General features: G+C 38.4%; 1 protein-coding gene across 1 annotated transcript; it reads left to right on the top strand.

Moving 5' to 3' along the window:
- The first annotated feature begins 5,275 nt into the window (after positions 1 to 5,275).
- On the top strand, positions 5,276 to 9,347 carry LOC126865228 (heart- and neural crest derivatives-expressed protein 1-like). The gene is made up of 3 exons (XM_050617494.1): positions 5,276 to 5,770; positions 6,585 to 6,789; positions 8,521 to 9,347. Exons 1-3 carry the CDS (start codon positions 5,475 to 5,477, stop codon positions 8,797 to 8,799), a joined length of 780 nt encoding a protein of 259 aa, XP_050473451.1. The 5' UTR covers positions 5,276 to 5,474; the 3' UTR covers positions 8,800 to 9,347.
- The last annotated feature ends 5,962 nt before the right edge of the window (positions 9,348 to 15,309 follow it).

Here is a 15,309-nt window from a genome sequence, read left to right as displayed (position 1 = left end):
ATTCAATACAACGATTACAAAAATAAGGGAAAACTTGTGCATCGACGTGGTCCAAGTTCGTGGGAAAGAGAGATACCTTCTCGTCGCAAAGAAAACTCGATGTTTCATTCGCTTAACGCGGCTTACCATCGTACGAACGTTGCTCGCGAATCTGGCGAACGTGGCCTGGAAATTTGCGAACGCGGTCAGCCAGTTTCGGTGTTTCTCCCGAATCGTCGTTCGAACGCCGCACTGTGCGAGCGTGTTCTCCCATCGATCGGTAGGTTTCCGGTCAATTTGCGTCCTTGCCGGGTTAACGGACTCGAATCCTTGGAAGGACTGTACGTGTACGACCGAGCATTCACGGGACAAGGCTTTTTCCCATCGGTTGGCCGTCTTTATCCTGAAATCTGCCGCGTTTGCCAGACTAACACCTTGCGGCTCCTTTCGTCATGCGCCCTAGTTGCTCGTTGGCGCAGGGCACGCGCCGTGCCAGGGGCCCCTTTCACAGGGGTAGATCCCAGTGCAAGATGGATATCGCTAATTGTCTCAAGGCGACTCGTCCCGAGCAACGACCGTTGCATTCTGATACGTTCCCCTCCATTTTCCCCGTACGATCAACCATGGGTCGTACGCTACTTAATTAAGTTAATTAAACGAATTGAAACGTACTGGAATTTTGATTGTCGAAAGATGGCAAGAGGAATACTACGTTCGTTTTGACTAACTCGCAGCGTTATTTCAGAAACATCTTAGAATGGGTCGTGTGGTTCGTTTGATGCGTACGTACGTTGTATGCTATTCGTGGAATATGGAAAATACAGTATGCGGCATGTGGACAGAGGGAAGATTGAAAAGAGGCGTAATGTTACGAAATTGAATTATGACAGTCGAAAATGACGAATGTACGATATAAATCAGACGATCGATCCTGGAAAATCGAGTTTATTTTGGGAATAATTAAATTAAATACAATAACAGTTAGTAACAAATCTGCGGCAAATTTTATTTGGAAAATAGAAAATCGATTTTCTAAGTTCTAAATTACTGTTCTTTTCTCGCGATCTGTTCTACTCAGCAAATGACTGCCGGTAAAATAAAACGAAAGTAAAAATGTCGGTTGGCAGGTAGTTTGAATTCTATAGAATTTACTTGTATATATTAGAATAGACGGCTATGTTTCGATATGTTTAGTACGGAAGAAAAAACAGACGAAGAAGTCGCACCAGATGCATTTTCGAATATATATAAAAAATCATCGCTATCTTTTTCTCGTCGCTTTTCGATTTTCATGTTACCGGGTTAACCAGAAGAGAACAAGTAACAGTTACCGGACTAATCGTAAGAATCGGTCGCATAAAACGTACTCTGAAATATTATACTAAATTATTAAATAACTGCTAAAAATAAAGTAGACTATTTGTTACTCTACTGCCGGAAATATAATGATCAACGCTGTTTCCTGCAAGGTAGACCAATAAGTAGAGCAATTTGTCAAGTTTACTTTCAAAAATCTTTTACGGGGTGTGTAGTTAAAATCGAGCAATGACGAGTATGCACATGGAATGCAGTTAATTGGTTAAGGGACAGCCTCCGCGTAGAGGGAATAAGAAACCTCATCGAGTTCCTAGATATAATTAATGTAATGTCAAAAATAATATAAAATAGTATAGTCGACGACGACCAAGCAATTAACGCGATTTAAATACCAAAGGAAGAGACAAAAAGATTTGATTTGATACGAAAGTTACGCATGTAACTACGCAAGTATCGATTACAAATCTTTTTTCGTCCACAGCGTATTCCATGGGATTAGGAAGACGGTGCAATGTACGATACGCGACGACTATCAACTAGAAACCAAAGACTATACAAGAGTATACAACAATCTACAAAGTGTATATCGTACAACTGTCCACAATAGTCGGCGTGTAGATATCATATTACAGGAAGATTATTAGAAAGACGGTGCAATGTACGATACGCGACGACTATCAACTAGAAACCAAAGACTATACAACGATCTACAAAGTGTATATTGCATAACTGTTCACAATAGTCGACGTGTAGATATCATATTACAAGAAGATTATTCGAAAGACGGTGCAATGTACGATACGCGACGACTATCAACTAAAAACCAAAGACTATACAAGAGTATACAATAGTGTACACAGTGTATATCGTACAACTGTCCACAGTAGTCAGCGTGTAGATATCATATTACAAGAAGATTATTAGAAAGACGGTGCAATGTACGATACGCGACGACTATCAACTAGAAACCAAAGACTATACAACGATCTACAAAGTGTATAGTGTACAACTGTCCACAATAGTCAACGAGTAGATATCATATTACAAGAAGATTATTCGAAAGACGGTGCAATGTACGATACGCGACGACTATCAACTAGAAACCAAAGACTATACAACGATCTACAAAGTGTATAGTGTACAACTGTCCACAATAGTCAACGAGTAGATATCATATTACAAGAAGATTATTAGAAAGACGGTGCAATGTACGATACGCGACGACTATCAACTAAAAACCAAAGACTATACAAGAGTATACAATAGTGTACACAGTGTATATCGTACAACTGTCCACAGTAGTCAGCGTGTAGATATTATATTACAAGAAGATTATTAGAAAGACGGTGCAATGTACGATACGCGACGACTATCAACTAAAAACCAAAGACTATACAAGAGTATACAACAATCTATAAAGTGTATATCGTACAACTGTCCACAATACTCAGCGTGTAGATTTCATACTACAAAGGAATTCTCCGAAATGCTGTCGATAACCAAAGAAGAGCAAGCGAAAGCAATACGCTAAATTTTAGAAGCAATGTTAAAAATAAAAATGATTTTTCTGCTTGAACGAGTAGACTCGAGGATGTTTAGAACGTAAGAGTAGAAAATAAGAAAAATTTCTGTGCTCATGGAAATAAGATCGCAATAGGTGAAAACCGACAAGCAACTGTTACTATTGTTATTATTGTTATTATATAATTTTCTTTTGTTCGTCACCATAGATAATTGTTCCTGGAGGAATTTGAACGTTTACGTCATCGTTGTACGTAAGTATACCGATACAAAAAGCCATAGATATTCGTCTCTACTAATTTTTAACGTCATTTCAGATATCTTTTAGATAGTAGGATTTATTCTATGTATTTTAAATATGTTGTACATTATTCGTTGAATATTCAACACAGGTGTAATTGCTCCCGGAGGAATTTGAACGCTTGAAACGTCGCGACGACTCATCGACGCGCGTAAATACACTGACTCCTCTTCGTTTTCGCTTCTTTTACGATTATTTTCTATTTGCAGCGACAAACAAGATTCACATATTACGCGTGCTTATTGTATTTCCTTCATCAAGAAGACATCTGTCGTCCGATCGATGCAAAGAAGCGAAGCAGCGAGACTTTCTACCCTTCGAATTGTAAATGGTACAAAGGGCGGAAAATTGGAAATTCGAAGTAAATTATCACCGTGGAATCCACTCTGCCAGTTTTAGATCGGCGTTCGAAATTCTTTACGAATAATAAAAGATGTTTCCTCGTTGTCATTTGTACGCTTCGATGCGATTTTAAATGCATTTCTCGACTTTTTAATCGTTTTGAAATGTAACGAATTATGCTTTGCAAAACACAATAAAATAAGGAAAATTACTTATAATTTATCGTAATACAAAGTACGGCGCCTCGCCATGAACAAGTCGTCGATTAAAAGAAAATTACCGAACCTTCTCCATCAGCCCAGATAATTTTGTATACGATAAACCTATGTCGAACACGTTCCTCGCAAATTCCACATATTCTCCGTGTATATTTGCATATTTTATAAACATCCGCGGTCTAATCGCCAGTGTCCCCATAGCGGAGCCAATAGAACGCAAAGGGCCGATAAGAGTCACCGTATTACGTTGCTCTCTCGCGATCTTCGCTCGCAAACAATTTGCCAATTTTTCTGCGTTTATGGCAAAGTCCGAGGGCACAGAAACGCGCATTCCGCGTTCAAAAATATAAAAAATATTCAAAGTGGAATATACATTACAACACTACTTCTATTGCTCGCGTATTGCACATTGCACGGCCGCGAGTTCGTCCAAATCCAAAAGGAAATATGCAACTAAGAACTGGAACTAAACTACCGGAATATGCAACTAAGAAGATAAGTATCGCGCAATAATTAAAAAATATACCACGATATTTAACAAACGAGACGAATTTCTATTCGGATTCCGTTTAAAAATATAGTAAACGCGCTCGTATTGAAATAGAATAATATAAACGTGGAAATAAAAATCCACGAAATCCGCAGTTCAGTTGCAAGTTTCTGCGACGTTTGCTCTTTAAACTCTCGCCGCGGATCACGCAGCACCGAGCGAAATTTCAATCAACAGGTACGCTCGCTCCTCGCGTGCCTGTTATCTAAATCAACAGGTTACCTCTTCCGTCGTCCTTTGGCAAGCGTTTAGCTGCCGTGTTATACGGCGGACCGATAAAGGGCTCGGACACAGGAAAGAAGAGAAGGAAAAAGGCGAGCACGACGAGCGCGGCTCGTGGTGGTGGGTTTCTGCGGGGTAAAACGGTGCCGGCGAAGACAAGGAGAGGGTAGATGCAGAAGGAGCCAGAACGGGCCACCAGGTGCACCTACAGAATGGACATAAAACGAAGTGGGAACCATATGTTGATGCGGTGAAGGACGCCACGGCACGCGCCACACTCAAACTCCAGCTTTTACGTCGCGAGCATCGCTCACTCCTCTCGATTGTTGACACCGCTGCTGTTGCTCGATGAAACGACGAAACGATCCCGGTGCTTCGCGTACTTGGCGTGTTTTTAGAATCGCTGCAAGTACAGGAAAATACGAGGGCCGATGGTCGACGATCGACGCTGACTTTTCGATCGACAACCACGCGTTATTTTAAACGATGACTTTAACGTTTGCTGCCATACGACGGAACATTGCCGAAGGTGGATGACCGAAAAGACATTCGTCGAAGCTTGGTATTTCGTTACGAGTGAAACGGAAGTTAAACTGTGTTTCGGTTTAGTCGAATCTCGATGGGTAATTGTAACGAACGTTGTTGATTCGACACGATCGAATCTCGTAACATGTGAAACCGGCGCACTATCCAGACTGTTCTGTGATCGCGGTGCAAATATATCGCCAACGTGGAAACCTTGTCGATTAGTATTTTCACGAAGCAAAGTAAAAGTGTTTTCATAAGGTGGAAAGTAACTGGAAGAAGAAGATCGGTCATCGATCGTCATAAGGATTCTACAGAGACTAGGAATTCTTCAGATTCGCCGCTGTTGAGAGGAAAGCGTCGCATGGAAATTCGACCCGATGGAACAGCAAAGAATTTCATCGAGATCGTCTTTCGAATTGTCGAGATTTCGCGTTTGTGTTGAGAATTAATCTATTTTAATGAGATATCGTTGGAAAGTAGCCAAGTGAGGAAAAGGATGGCTCTACTGTCGAACCACCACGAATATCCAGTTTCTACTGAGATCGTAACAACTACGTACCCGACGACGACCAGGACTTACGACACTTTGTATCCATCGCCGTACAATTCCCCGAATTACGACTCTATCAAGGTCGCGTATAGTGAGAATTACGCGCACAAAGGTGAGATCACCCCGCAAAAAGGAGCAGAGACGATCAGTTATGGGAAAGAGGTAGTTGCGAAATATTCCAGAACGCCGGATTCGTACGAAAGAAGCTCGTTTAGCGTTCTGACACCTGTAACGCCTCAAAGGTAAGTTGATATTTTCGCTTCGAGTCCTGCGATTATTTCTCGCCGACTCGTCTTTACGATACATCTCCGCTAGTTGCGAATCAACGCTTTCGTGTATCTGTCGCTTGTGCGAAATCGCGTATTATCGTAGCTTTGTACAAACCAAATAGCGGTATACGTTTATGTAAAACGAAAGTTGTATATAATTGTTTGAATGGAATTCAGTCGAAGTTGAAGTTTCCTACAGTGGTTTTTATTTCGACAGATATCGAGGGAAATTTCATTCGAACAGGTTTGGTAAGTAAGTGATTTTCCTCGTCGTGTAGCTGCCTAGTTTCGGCATGTGTTCTATCGATAGTCCAACAACGACTTTATCGTAATCGAACAGCATGACACGAACGTTTAATACGGTTGTTCTATCGCACTTAATTTGTAAAATATAATCAATGTGTATAATTATGATTATATATAATTATGAACGTTAGACAAGTGTGGAGATCATCGCGAACGATCTGCTTTTGCTTGGTTCGAGCGTGAAATGATGTTAAGATGATAATTGCCAGTTTTGAAATCGTAACACTAACGTTGTTAGCGCAACGACTATCGAAATGACTAAATCGTAAAAACGATCTCGATGGTCTGTTACAACGCATGTGTATTTTACACGATATCAATACAGCTGGAGAACGAACGATACGAGGTAAATAATCGAAATAGCTATAGTAGTAACGTATATGAGAAGGATGTACAGCAGCATTTTTCTTGCGAATGCGACTCGTTACGTGTTAATCGCGTGGCTTGAATGATCACATTATAATCGATATAATTTTGATAGGTACGAGCCGCAGCACGCGATAAATCACACCGCCTCTCCGGGAACGATGCTGCACGAGGACAGTTCCGTGGAGTATCATCCGCCAGCCTATTGCTACGAAACTCCGCCTCAAGAACAAAAATTTCAGAGCCTCGAGGCCGGCAAGCCGATGCAGATGATGATCGAGCAAAGAAGCAATTGTTGGGAACCTGTTACATCGGCGCAGGTAAATCTCAATGGATCGTAGTTTTTAATTGAGAAGATCTCGCGACTTTGTTTCTGAAAGAAAATGACATAAACTTGAGTTGAACTGACGTGGCTATTAAGGGGGTGTCCTGAATTAGAATGTTCTAAGACAGCGTCTTTTTGTGATTTTTTTTTAGAAGGGAAGCAGAGAAATGAAGTTATTGAATTTTGAGATATGCTTTTATATATGTTTAACGAATGCAAACAAATTTTTTTTAAAGTAAAAAAAGAAATTGTAACGGATTTCTGAGCCTATTTCATGGGCTGCAGTTTTCAATCGACGGGAAGGATCCACCTCGCAATTATTGACCGAAAGAAAAAATAAAAAAAGAATTAATTTATTATGTATTTTTCTTCTCGATGAACTAAAAAAAAAGGGCAGAAAATAGTGTGAAATTAAAAGTTTTGACGGGTTTAAAGAAAACATGTGTTTTATAAAAAGAAAAAATAAACGTTAAGGTGCTACAATAATTATTTAAATGAACTTTTTGAAGAACTTTTTTGCTTCAACTAGAAGAAAAATATACAATAATTTAATCCTTTTTTGATTTTTTCTTTCGATCAAGAATTACGAAGTGGATCCTTCCAGCCGATTGAAAACTGCAGCCCATGTAATAGGCTCAGAAATCTGTTACAATTTTTTATTTTACTTTAAAAAATTTGTTTGTATTCGTTAAACATATATAAAAGCATATCTCAAAATTCAATAACTTCATTTCTCTCCTTCCCTTCTAAAAAAAATCTCAAGAAGACGCTGTTTTAGAACATTCTAATTCGGGACACTCCATTAAGACGAAACACTGCGTACGCGGGAGAATGTAAACGCGTTTTATGAATGAAATTTATGAATAAATAAAATAGGTGAAAATACGTATGTGCAAAAATTCCAAGATGTTTAGTAGAGAAAAATATTTATATTAGGTTAAGAGAGGCCTAAGAAGAAATAACAGACCCACAACGTTTTTTCTTTTATTTTGTCGAATTACGTACGATCCATTTTCTCCTATCGAGATAGACACCGTGACATTTCATAGACTTGGTTTCACGTTTGTACGAAGGTGCACTGTTTTAAAAAACACGTTTTGCGAAAGAAAAACACTTTCCGGACAACCTAATATATACATATCCATTTTGTTCTGTTATTACAAATAGTGCACAAATGTGGTGCATCTATCGTTTGCTTACAAAACGAAAGAAACTTTGGGAACAGCCTAATACATTTTTAAAATATCAAATATCTTGGAATTTCTATTGGGTTGGCAACTAAGTCATTAAGTGATAATGACAAAATCCGCAATCACTTAATTGCCAACCCAACATGTGCGTTATCGGATTAGCTTCAAATTTGATGAACAACGTGGTATCTCGTTAGAGTGGGAATCAAATTTCCAAATTTTCTTGGCAAGCGGTTTGCACGATCGCGGCTCCAAATTTTTCTATCAGATGTTAATTTCGATTCGCGTGACAGGAGCCTACGTTCGGACAAGCGAATTCAACCGGGTATTTATCGAAATTTACATGGCAGATTCGCGAAATCTCGCTTCAAACGCACGGTGCTCGTAACACGTAAACGACGTAACTAATCTGAACGAAGCTTCGTCTCGATACATCGACCTGTCGGATCGACGCGAGAGGCGAATAAAGGTTAACGAATGAACTGTCACGAATGAACGATTTACATTGACGCAAGATGTGTAAATTGGTTTTGTAGAAACAAGTGTCGCCTACCAGCAGCCCTCGCAGAGGAAGACGACGCTCCAGGGACATTCCGCCATCGCCAAGCGTGTTGAAGCGCCGGCGTTTGGCCGCGAATGCGCGCGAAAGACGTCGAATGAACGGTTTGAACGATGCTTTTGATAAATTACGCGAAGTTGTACCGAGCCTTGGGGCAGATCACAAGCTCAGTAAATTCGAGACGTTGCAAATGGCGCAGACCTACATCGCCGCGCTCTGTGACCTCCTTCAGAGACACGATGGCAAGTGGCAGTGAAAAAGGAACAACTGCGAAAGGCCAACGTTCCAGTATCTACGTTCTACGTATGTAAACTATCGCTTACAAGTATTTAGAAATGTATTTTTCACGCGTATGAAAATATTTTCGAGCCTGGCGATTCCAATGTTGCGTTAACTTGGTGTTAACTAATTGGCAAGGAAATTGCAAATAAAACTGTAATCGTATCGAGTAATAATCGTTATAACTTTGTAACTATGTACAAGTAATCTTTCTGACAATGTGTTTAGATTTTTAAGTCTGCAGGGCAATATTTATTCCATTGATATGTGTTGTGTGTATTGCGTTCTTAGTTAATTTGCATGTAATTCGTACTTTTTATTCGTGAATCGTACACGACTGCGATCACAGACGGCTAATAGTCCAAAGATATATTAGATAAACTTATATATAGGGTGGTTGGTAACTGGTGGTACAAGCGGAAAGGGGGTGATTCTACGCGAAAAAAGAAGTCGAAAATATAGAATAAAAATTTTTTTTTTTTAATTTTTCCATCGAGACAACGATCTACAGTGAGATCCGTTATAACGTGAAAAATTTTTATTCTATATTTTCGACTTCTTTTTTCGCGTAGAATCACCCCCTTTCCGCTTGTACCACCAATTACCAACCACCCTGTATATAATTAAATTATTATTAAATCGTTTTTAAATGTCTACGTATTATCGTAATCTATTTATATTATTGCTGTCGCGATACATATTTCGTATCACTGCTAATTTTCTGCTACGTATGTAGAATTTAACATAGAATTTCATTCGTTTAATGTAAATTTATTCAATGTTTTAGTCGATAAAACGCGCCAGAAATGATAGAAATAGTGGGAAAGCGTAATTGAAGGAGTAATAGGATAATTTAAAAGATCGGTGCCATTATTGTAATACCTAAATAAATACCAATTTCATAGACATCGTAAACATATTGTATTTATAATAAAAATTAACGCGAGATCGTAATAATTATTTATCGTTTAAGAAGCTTTCTAAATTTTTACTTATCACGTTTTAGATTCGTAACTAGTACCATGCTCTTCTGTTTCGATTTATTAGGTTGTCCGAAGAGTGTCTTTCTTTCACAAACATGCTTTTCACAACAGTGCACCTTTATACAAACTAAGTCTGCGAAATGTCGCGGTGTTTAGAATAAAATGGATCGTACGTAATTTGACAAAATAATATAAAACAAAAAACTGTTGTACGTTTATCATTTCCTCATAGAACGAAAGAAACTTTACGGACAACCTAATAGTTTATGAACTAACGTTCAAGAGCAACGCCAGTGACTCGTGCGTTTATTGTATATTTATGTATTTATTGTGTAGCTAGTCAGGAATTGGAAAAATGCGATTTCGACATTTATCGAGCTAGGAACAATAATATTTCGTACCGTCCATTTGATAGAATAAGTAATTCACGAAGCCAAAGAAGAATTGTTGAACGACGCGAAGATTCGAGGACGTCGAATAACCGTAAGTGATAATTTCTAGATTAAGTCGTTTAAAAGAAGATTCGTGTGAATATTATATCAATATGTTATGGGAAATTTATATCGATGTAAACTATTGTAAATAAAATACCCGAAGATTCGAACGAAAGATTTTCTCGTGTCTTGAAAATTTCCAAAGTAAATTAAAAACGACAATGTCTCGTAAGTCGTTACGCATTACCCTGGTCCATCCAAATTTTTCCAAACCGAAGAACTGGCAGCTGTTTTCAAAGGCAAAACGATCAAACTTGTCGATCATCTTGAAAGCGGAAAACCAGAAGAATAAATTTCGAGGCTTTGATGAATTAATCTTCGGTAGGAAACTTTTAAAATTGTCAGTTTAATAGACTAACGATGAATTAGTAAATTTGTATATCTATGGAATACGTGTAATTGCACACGCTGATAACTTGCCAGGGAATCTAACGATAAATAATCATTAAGCGAATAAATAAAATTTTCTCGTTCACGCGTATTCATCGTGAAATCAACGTAAACGATGTTTTGTATCTGATTAATAGAAGATGGCTGTTTTAATAACATGTTTAATATAACATAGCGTTATTACTACGTATAAGATAGGAATAGCGAGAAAACTAAACGGAAAGACGGGAATCTTTTGCGATTCATAAGGAAAACGATAAAGATATTATCCACAGAATTTCCAAAGCAACGTTAAGCAGGTTGCCCTGTCGAAGTCTTGGAATTTCGTTCGTAAGAAATTAAAAAGGAACATTGGTTGGCGATGGAACGGATAGGAAAGGATGACAGTGATCGGCAATCCTTTTCCATGCGGCAGATTGGCGAGATTGAAAGAAAAAAAATGTCTGTTTGGAGGTGCGTGGGCGGACAGCGGCACGTGCCGCACAATAGAACTCGTTAGCAGTTTTGCATCGATTCTCTCGTTTCTCTTTTTCTCCAAACGAAGATCCACCTTTCTGTAATAAATAGGCATTCCTTCCAATCTTACATGCTCGATGATTAAAGATCATTAATTACTCGGATGGACACGTGCCGCGACTCATATACTTCGCCAAGGCTAAAACGAGATCACGAGATTCCTGGAAATACATGGAATTTAGTAAAATTCACACTAAAATGTTGGTCGAGTAGAAATAAATTGAGAAAAATAATTTGTTCGTAGCACGTGCACGATTCACTCTGATATAATTTCGTAGAGGACTTGAGTAGAGGATGGTTGATCGTGAGATTTGTTAGGCGAGATTGCTCGTTGTTGAAACCGTCAAGTATATTTAAAATGTTAAATAAATAAATACAGTCACCGTTCGTAAAGACAGTGTACAAGTTGCAAAATAAACTCGTTGATAACTGATCGATACTCGGTAGATACTCGTTGGTAATTAAAATCTTTTCGGCTGCGTTTTATTTATTATATGTTCCTGATATACCGAGGCAAAACAACAACAATATGAATCGTATTGTTTTCTAGCTCATGTGCCGCTGCAATTCACTTGATTCATCTTCCACTTTTTCATGATTCCGGATCGATTAACGAATGATCTGTTACGAGCGATTATTACGTCGACAGTGGACTTTACATTGAAATTTTTATTCATTTACCTTTTACGAATAGAAACTGCGATCGTCTCACCGAATACGTACATCGTCGTGTATTTTCGACTTTCTCAAAAATTGCAACCGGCAAAAGCATATAAACCTACGTGTAAGAGACATTTCAATCAATCTTGGAAAATCGATCGTTCAATTAAATCAAAATTGCAACTGTTAAAACTATTTACGTAAACCGATATTCTCAAAAGTCGTAAAGCTCGATCTAATAAGCTCGAGTGAGTTTGCTGGTCGCTTATTACAGTCTTTGATACGTTGAATTAAAAACAAAGTTGAAAATAAATTATATTTATTCGCGATTTTATTTATCACCTTCCCTCGGTGTTACGCGAATCGAACAAATAACAAAATCGTACGAGCAAAACGCGTATGTACCAACTTCTACATGGAATTAATATCGATAAGGATGATGATAAAAAGAAGATGGAACAAAAGGCGAATCAGCATCAGCAGAGGCATCTTATTTTCACGAGATCTTCGATATAAAAGCGTGAAAGTGTAAGAGCGAAGATACACGCGTAAAAGTGTAAGAGCGAAGAAACACGCGTGCGTATCCTTTTTTCTGTCGATGAAGATTTCGTGGAAATTCGACTCGCTGTCAAAAGGACGTACGCCTGGACGTTGCGTGTAATCGAATTAGCGACGCGAACGAAGAATGACAAAAGAGTACAATCGTGAAATTTCTGAAAAAGACAACACGTTTCAGTTGCAAGTTGAACGCTGAAACGACGTTCGTCTGACAACTGAAACGTGTGTTTGGTTTAATGGAGCACGCGGGGAAAGAACAGAGCAGAGAATTCACGAGACGAATTTGACCGAGCTGAGAGCTGGAGTTAGGGCGTGACCAAAAGTGGTCGACTTTTCGAAATTGCTATTTCAGGTAAAATTCGTGCCGCTTACGATCTTTCACGCTGGTTTATTCGACGATACAAAACAGCAATTTTCGCACTTCTCTCGTTGACACTTTGGCGCGTAATCCGATTGTAGTTTTTCGTCTGCGTAAAATTCGGTGTGAGAATATGGAAAATATTATTCCAAGTAATCAAATTATTCTTTTATCTAATCGATCAACACTTTTCGTTAGGAAAGTGAGGGTAACAATGCCCATTGGTTATGACCCACGTTAATGAATGAAAATAGGCGGAGGAAGCTCATGGTGGCTATCGTTCATGGAAAACCCAAGCTTTTCCCGTTAAATAAGTACCCGCTTTCTCTATCATTTTCATATTATTATCACGAATAATAAACCTAAGGACTGTTCTAAGGACCACTCGTAAATCGAATATCCTTGCAATTTCGTTATAAAGATCCTGTTTATGGTGGTTCCTTGGATTTATTAAGGTGCCTGGGCCTTTGACGGTCAGACAATGAACGACGTCACACGGATCATTGCGAATGCGACGTAATAAAGCTTCTCGTATAATAAATATTGCGATTTGAACAGCAATACGTGCTTATTCCAGATAACTTTTCAATTGGACGTTGTTTCAAATGTTTTAACATTACGAAAAAATATTATTAATAATATTTATTACATGCGAGGATGTCGTTACGTCCTTTCCAAATCTCAATGTATCGGCAACCTCTGGGCAGAGCCGTAAATTACAACGTTGAAATAGTTGGACAGCAATTTGGTCATAGAGGGAAAACAGCAACGAAAGGGCGGTTTCAGAGTTAAACTCGCGCGCGACCGACGATTCTTTGGCAGAAATTACACCCTAATTGCTGTGACGTGTTGCTCGATAACGAGCCATAGCCACGGTTCTAAGTGCACGGCATCCTAAAGGAAGAACGATTCGTTCCAGGTTTGCGAGACCGAGCGTACCATTGAGAATTTTGTGACACCTCGCTACCCTTATGGTGTCAAAGCCAGCACCCTCTATGGAATTACGATCCCAGCCACCTGACTCCGTGTCGAAAGATTTTGCCACCGCTCTCTTTCTCTCTCACTTTTCGACCGCAAAACTCGTTAACCCTTTTCGTGATGAAAACTCTCGTTGATCTAACCCGCAAGGAACTGGAACCCATAGGATAGTTTGTGTTGGAAAAACCTAGTCTGACCTGGCTTCAGAGAAATAACACGGTCGAAATTCGTCTCGAGTACTCCCATGGCGCCGTGTTCCTTAGATTTTTTTTTTTTTCGGAATCCATTGTGTTTGTCCAGTATAACGTAGACTTTCCTGGAATAGGGGGAGCGGAAAGAATCGAGGGAGGAATCGAAACGATATCCGAAAATGGCACGGTGTTCTGTTCGTACCGTTTCGTATAGAAATTCAAAACAATCTGAGAGAGTAAATTACCGAAAGTTGCATAACAATTCAAAGATAAATTTTATTATTGTATACTGGATTGGTAGATGGAGATTTCAATTCGTTTATGGAATATCTGGAAACGTTCATTAAGAATCTTTTGTCCAAGTGGCATTTTTTCACTTATATTCGTAAATTATATTTGCAGAAATTATATTACGTTTGCGCTATAATTATAACATAACCAGGAAATAAACCTGTTTTAAGTTTGTTTTCTTAGAGTGCCTATGCGACGATCGCTGTGGACGGAGTACTTTTTCGCTAGACTGAACTCTGTTGATTGACTATTCAAGGCGGAAATCGTAATAAGTTATAGTAATTCTTTTGCACGAGATTAAATGATTCAAGAGCATTATTTTTTAGTATTAATTATTTATTATAAACGTTGAAATTTACAATAAACTAGAATTTGGGTAATAAACTAGAAAACGATAAACTAGAAAACTAAATTTAGTAAATATAACACAAGTTAATAATTTGGTTGTGCGTGAAAAATTTCAATTATCGATACATAATCCGACATCGCATTTTCTGCATTCGTATCGCGTGTCGCTCCTTCTCTTATTTTTCACACAAACGACACATTTTCTTCTTGATAATTGTGTTGTGCCGACACGATTAGGGCATTTTGATGGAAAATGCCTATCGATTAAACGAAATGGTAAATCCTCAGGCTTTCTCTTTCCTCCTCCTACCATGCTTCTACGTTGGAAATATTTTCATAAAATGTCTCTTATCAACGCTAAATGAAATTCACTAAATTTTTGTTTCGAAGCAGTAGATTTTCGATATAAAATATATGCATTATATATAAGGAATTTATATTTATATTTATATTTATGTCACACAAAAGTAATGGTATTACTTCTGCGTAGGTGTTCGGAAAAATTGACAAACGCATATATTATAGAAACTGAAAGAATTCTTTCTTACCCTTCTCTAGTAAGATATAAACTTATAGTTACGCTATAAGCAACGAGACAGCAATTTAGGTAAAAATGAAATGCTGTTAAAAAAAGTCGAAGAACGAAGAAAACTGTCAAAAGATGAGGTCAAACGTCGCGTCATTCATCGACAATGAACTAAACTTTCGTTGGAAAGAGTG

This window comes from Bombus huntii, chromosome 4, assembly GCF_024542735.1.
Source record: "Bombus huntii isolate Logan2020A chromosome 4, iyBomHunt1.1, whole genome shotgun sequence".
Classification (NCBI taxonomy): Eukaryota; Metazoa; Arthropoda; class Insecta; order Hymenoptera; family Apidae; genus Bombus; species Bombus huntii.
This window is presented reverse-complemented; position numbering and strand designations above follow the sequence as displayed.

Bases quoted from the DNA above. Each gene is read 5' to 3' on its own strand.
- LOC126865228 (XM_050617494.1), top strand. From the start codon at position 5,475: ATGGCTCTACTGTCGAACCACCACGAATATCCAGTTTCTACTGAGATC. The intron at 5,771-6,584 runs GTAAGTTGATAT...TAATTTTGATAG, and splicing joins ACACCTGTAACGCCTCAAAG to GTACGAGCCGCAGCACGCGA. The intron at 6,790-8,520 runs GTAAATCTCAAT...TTGGTTTTGTAG, and splicing joins AACCTGTTACATCGGCGCAG to AAACAAGTGTCGCCTACCAG.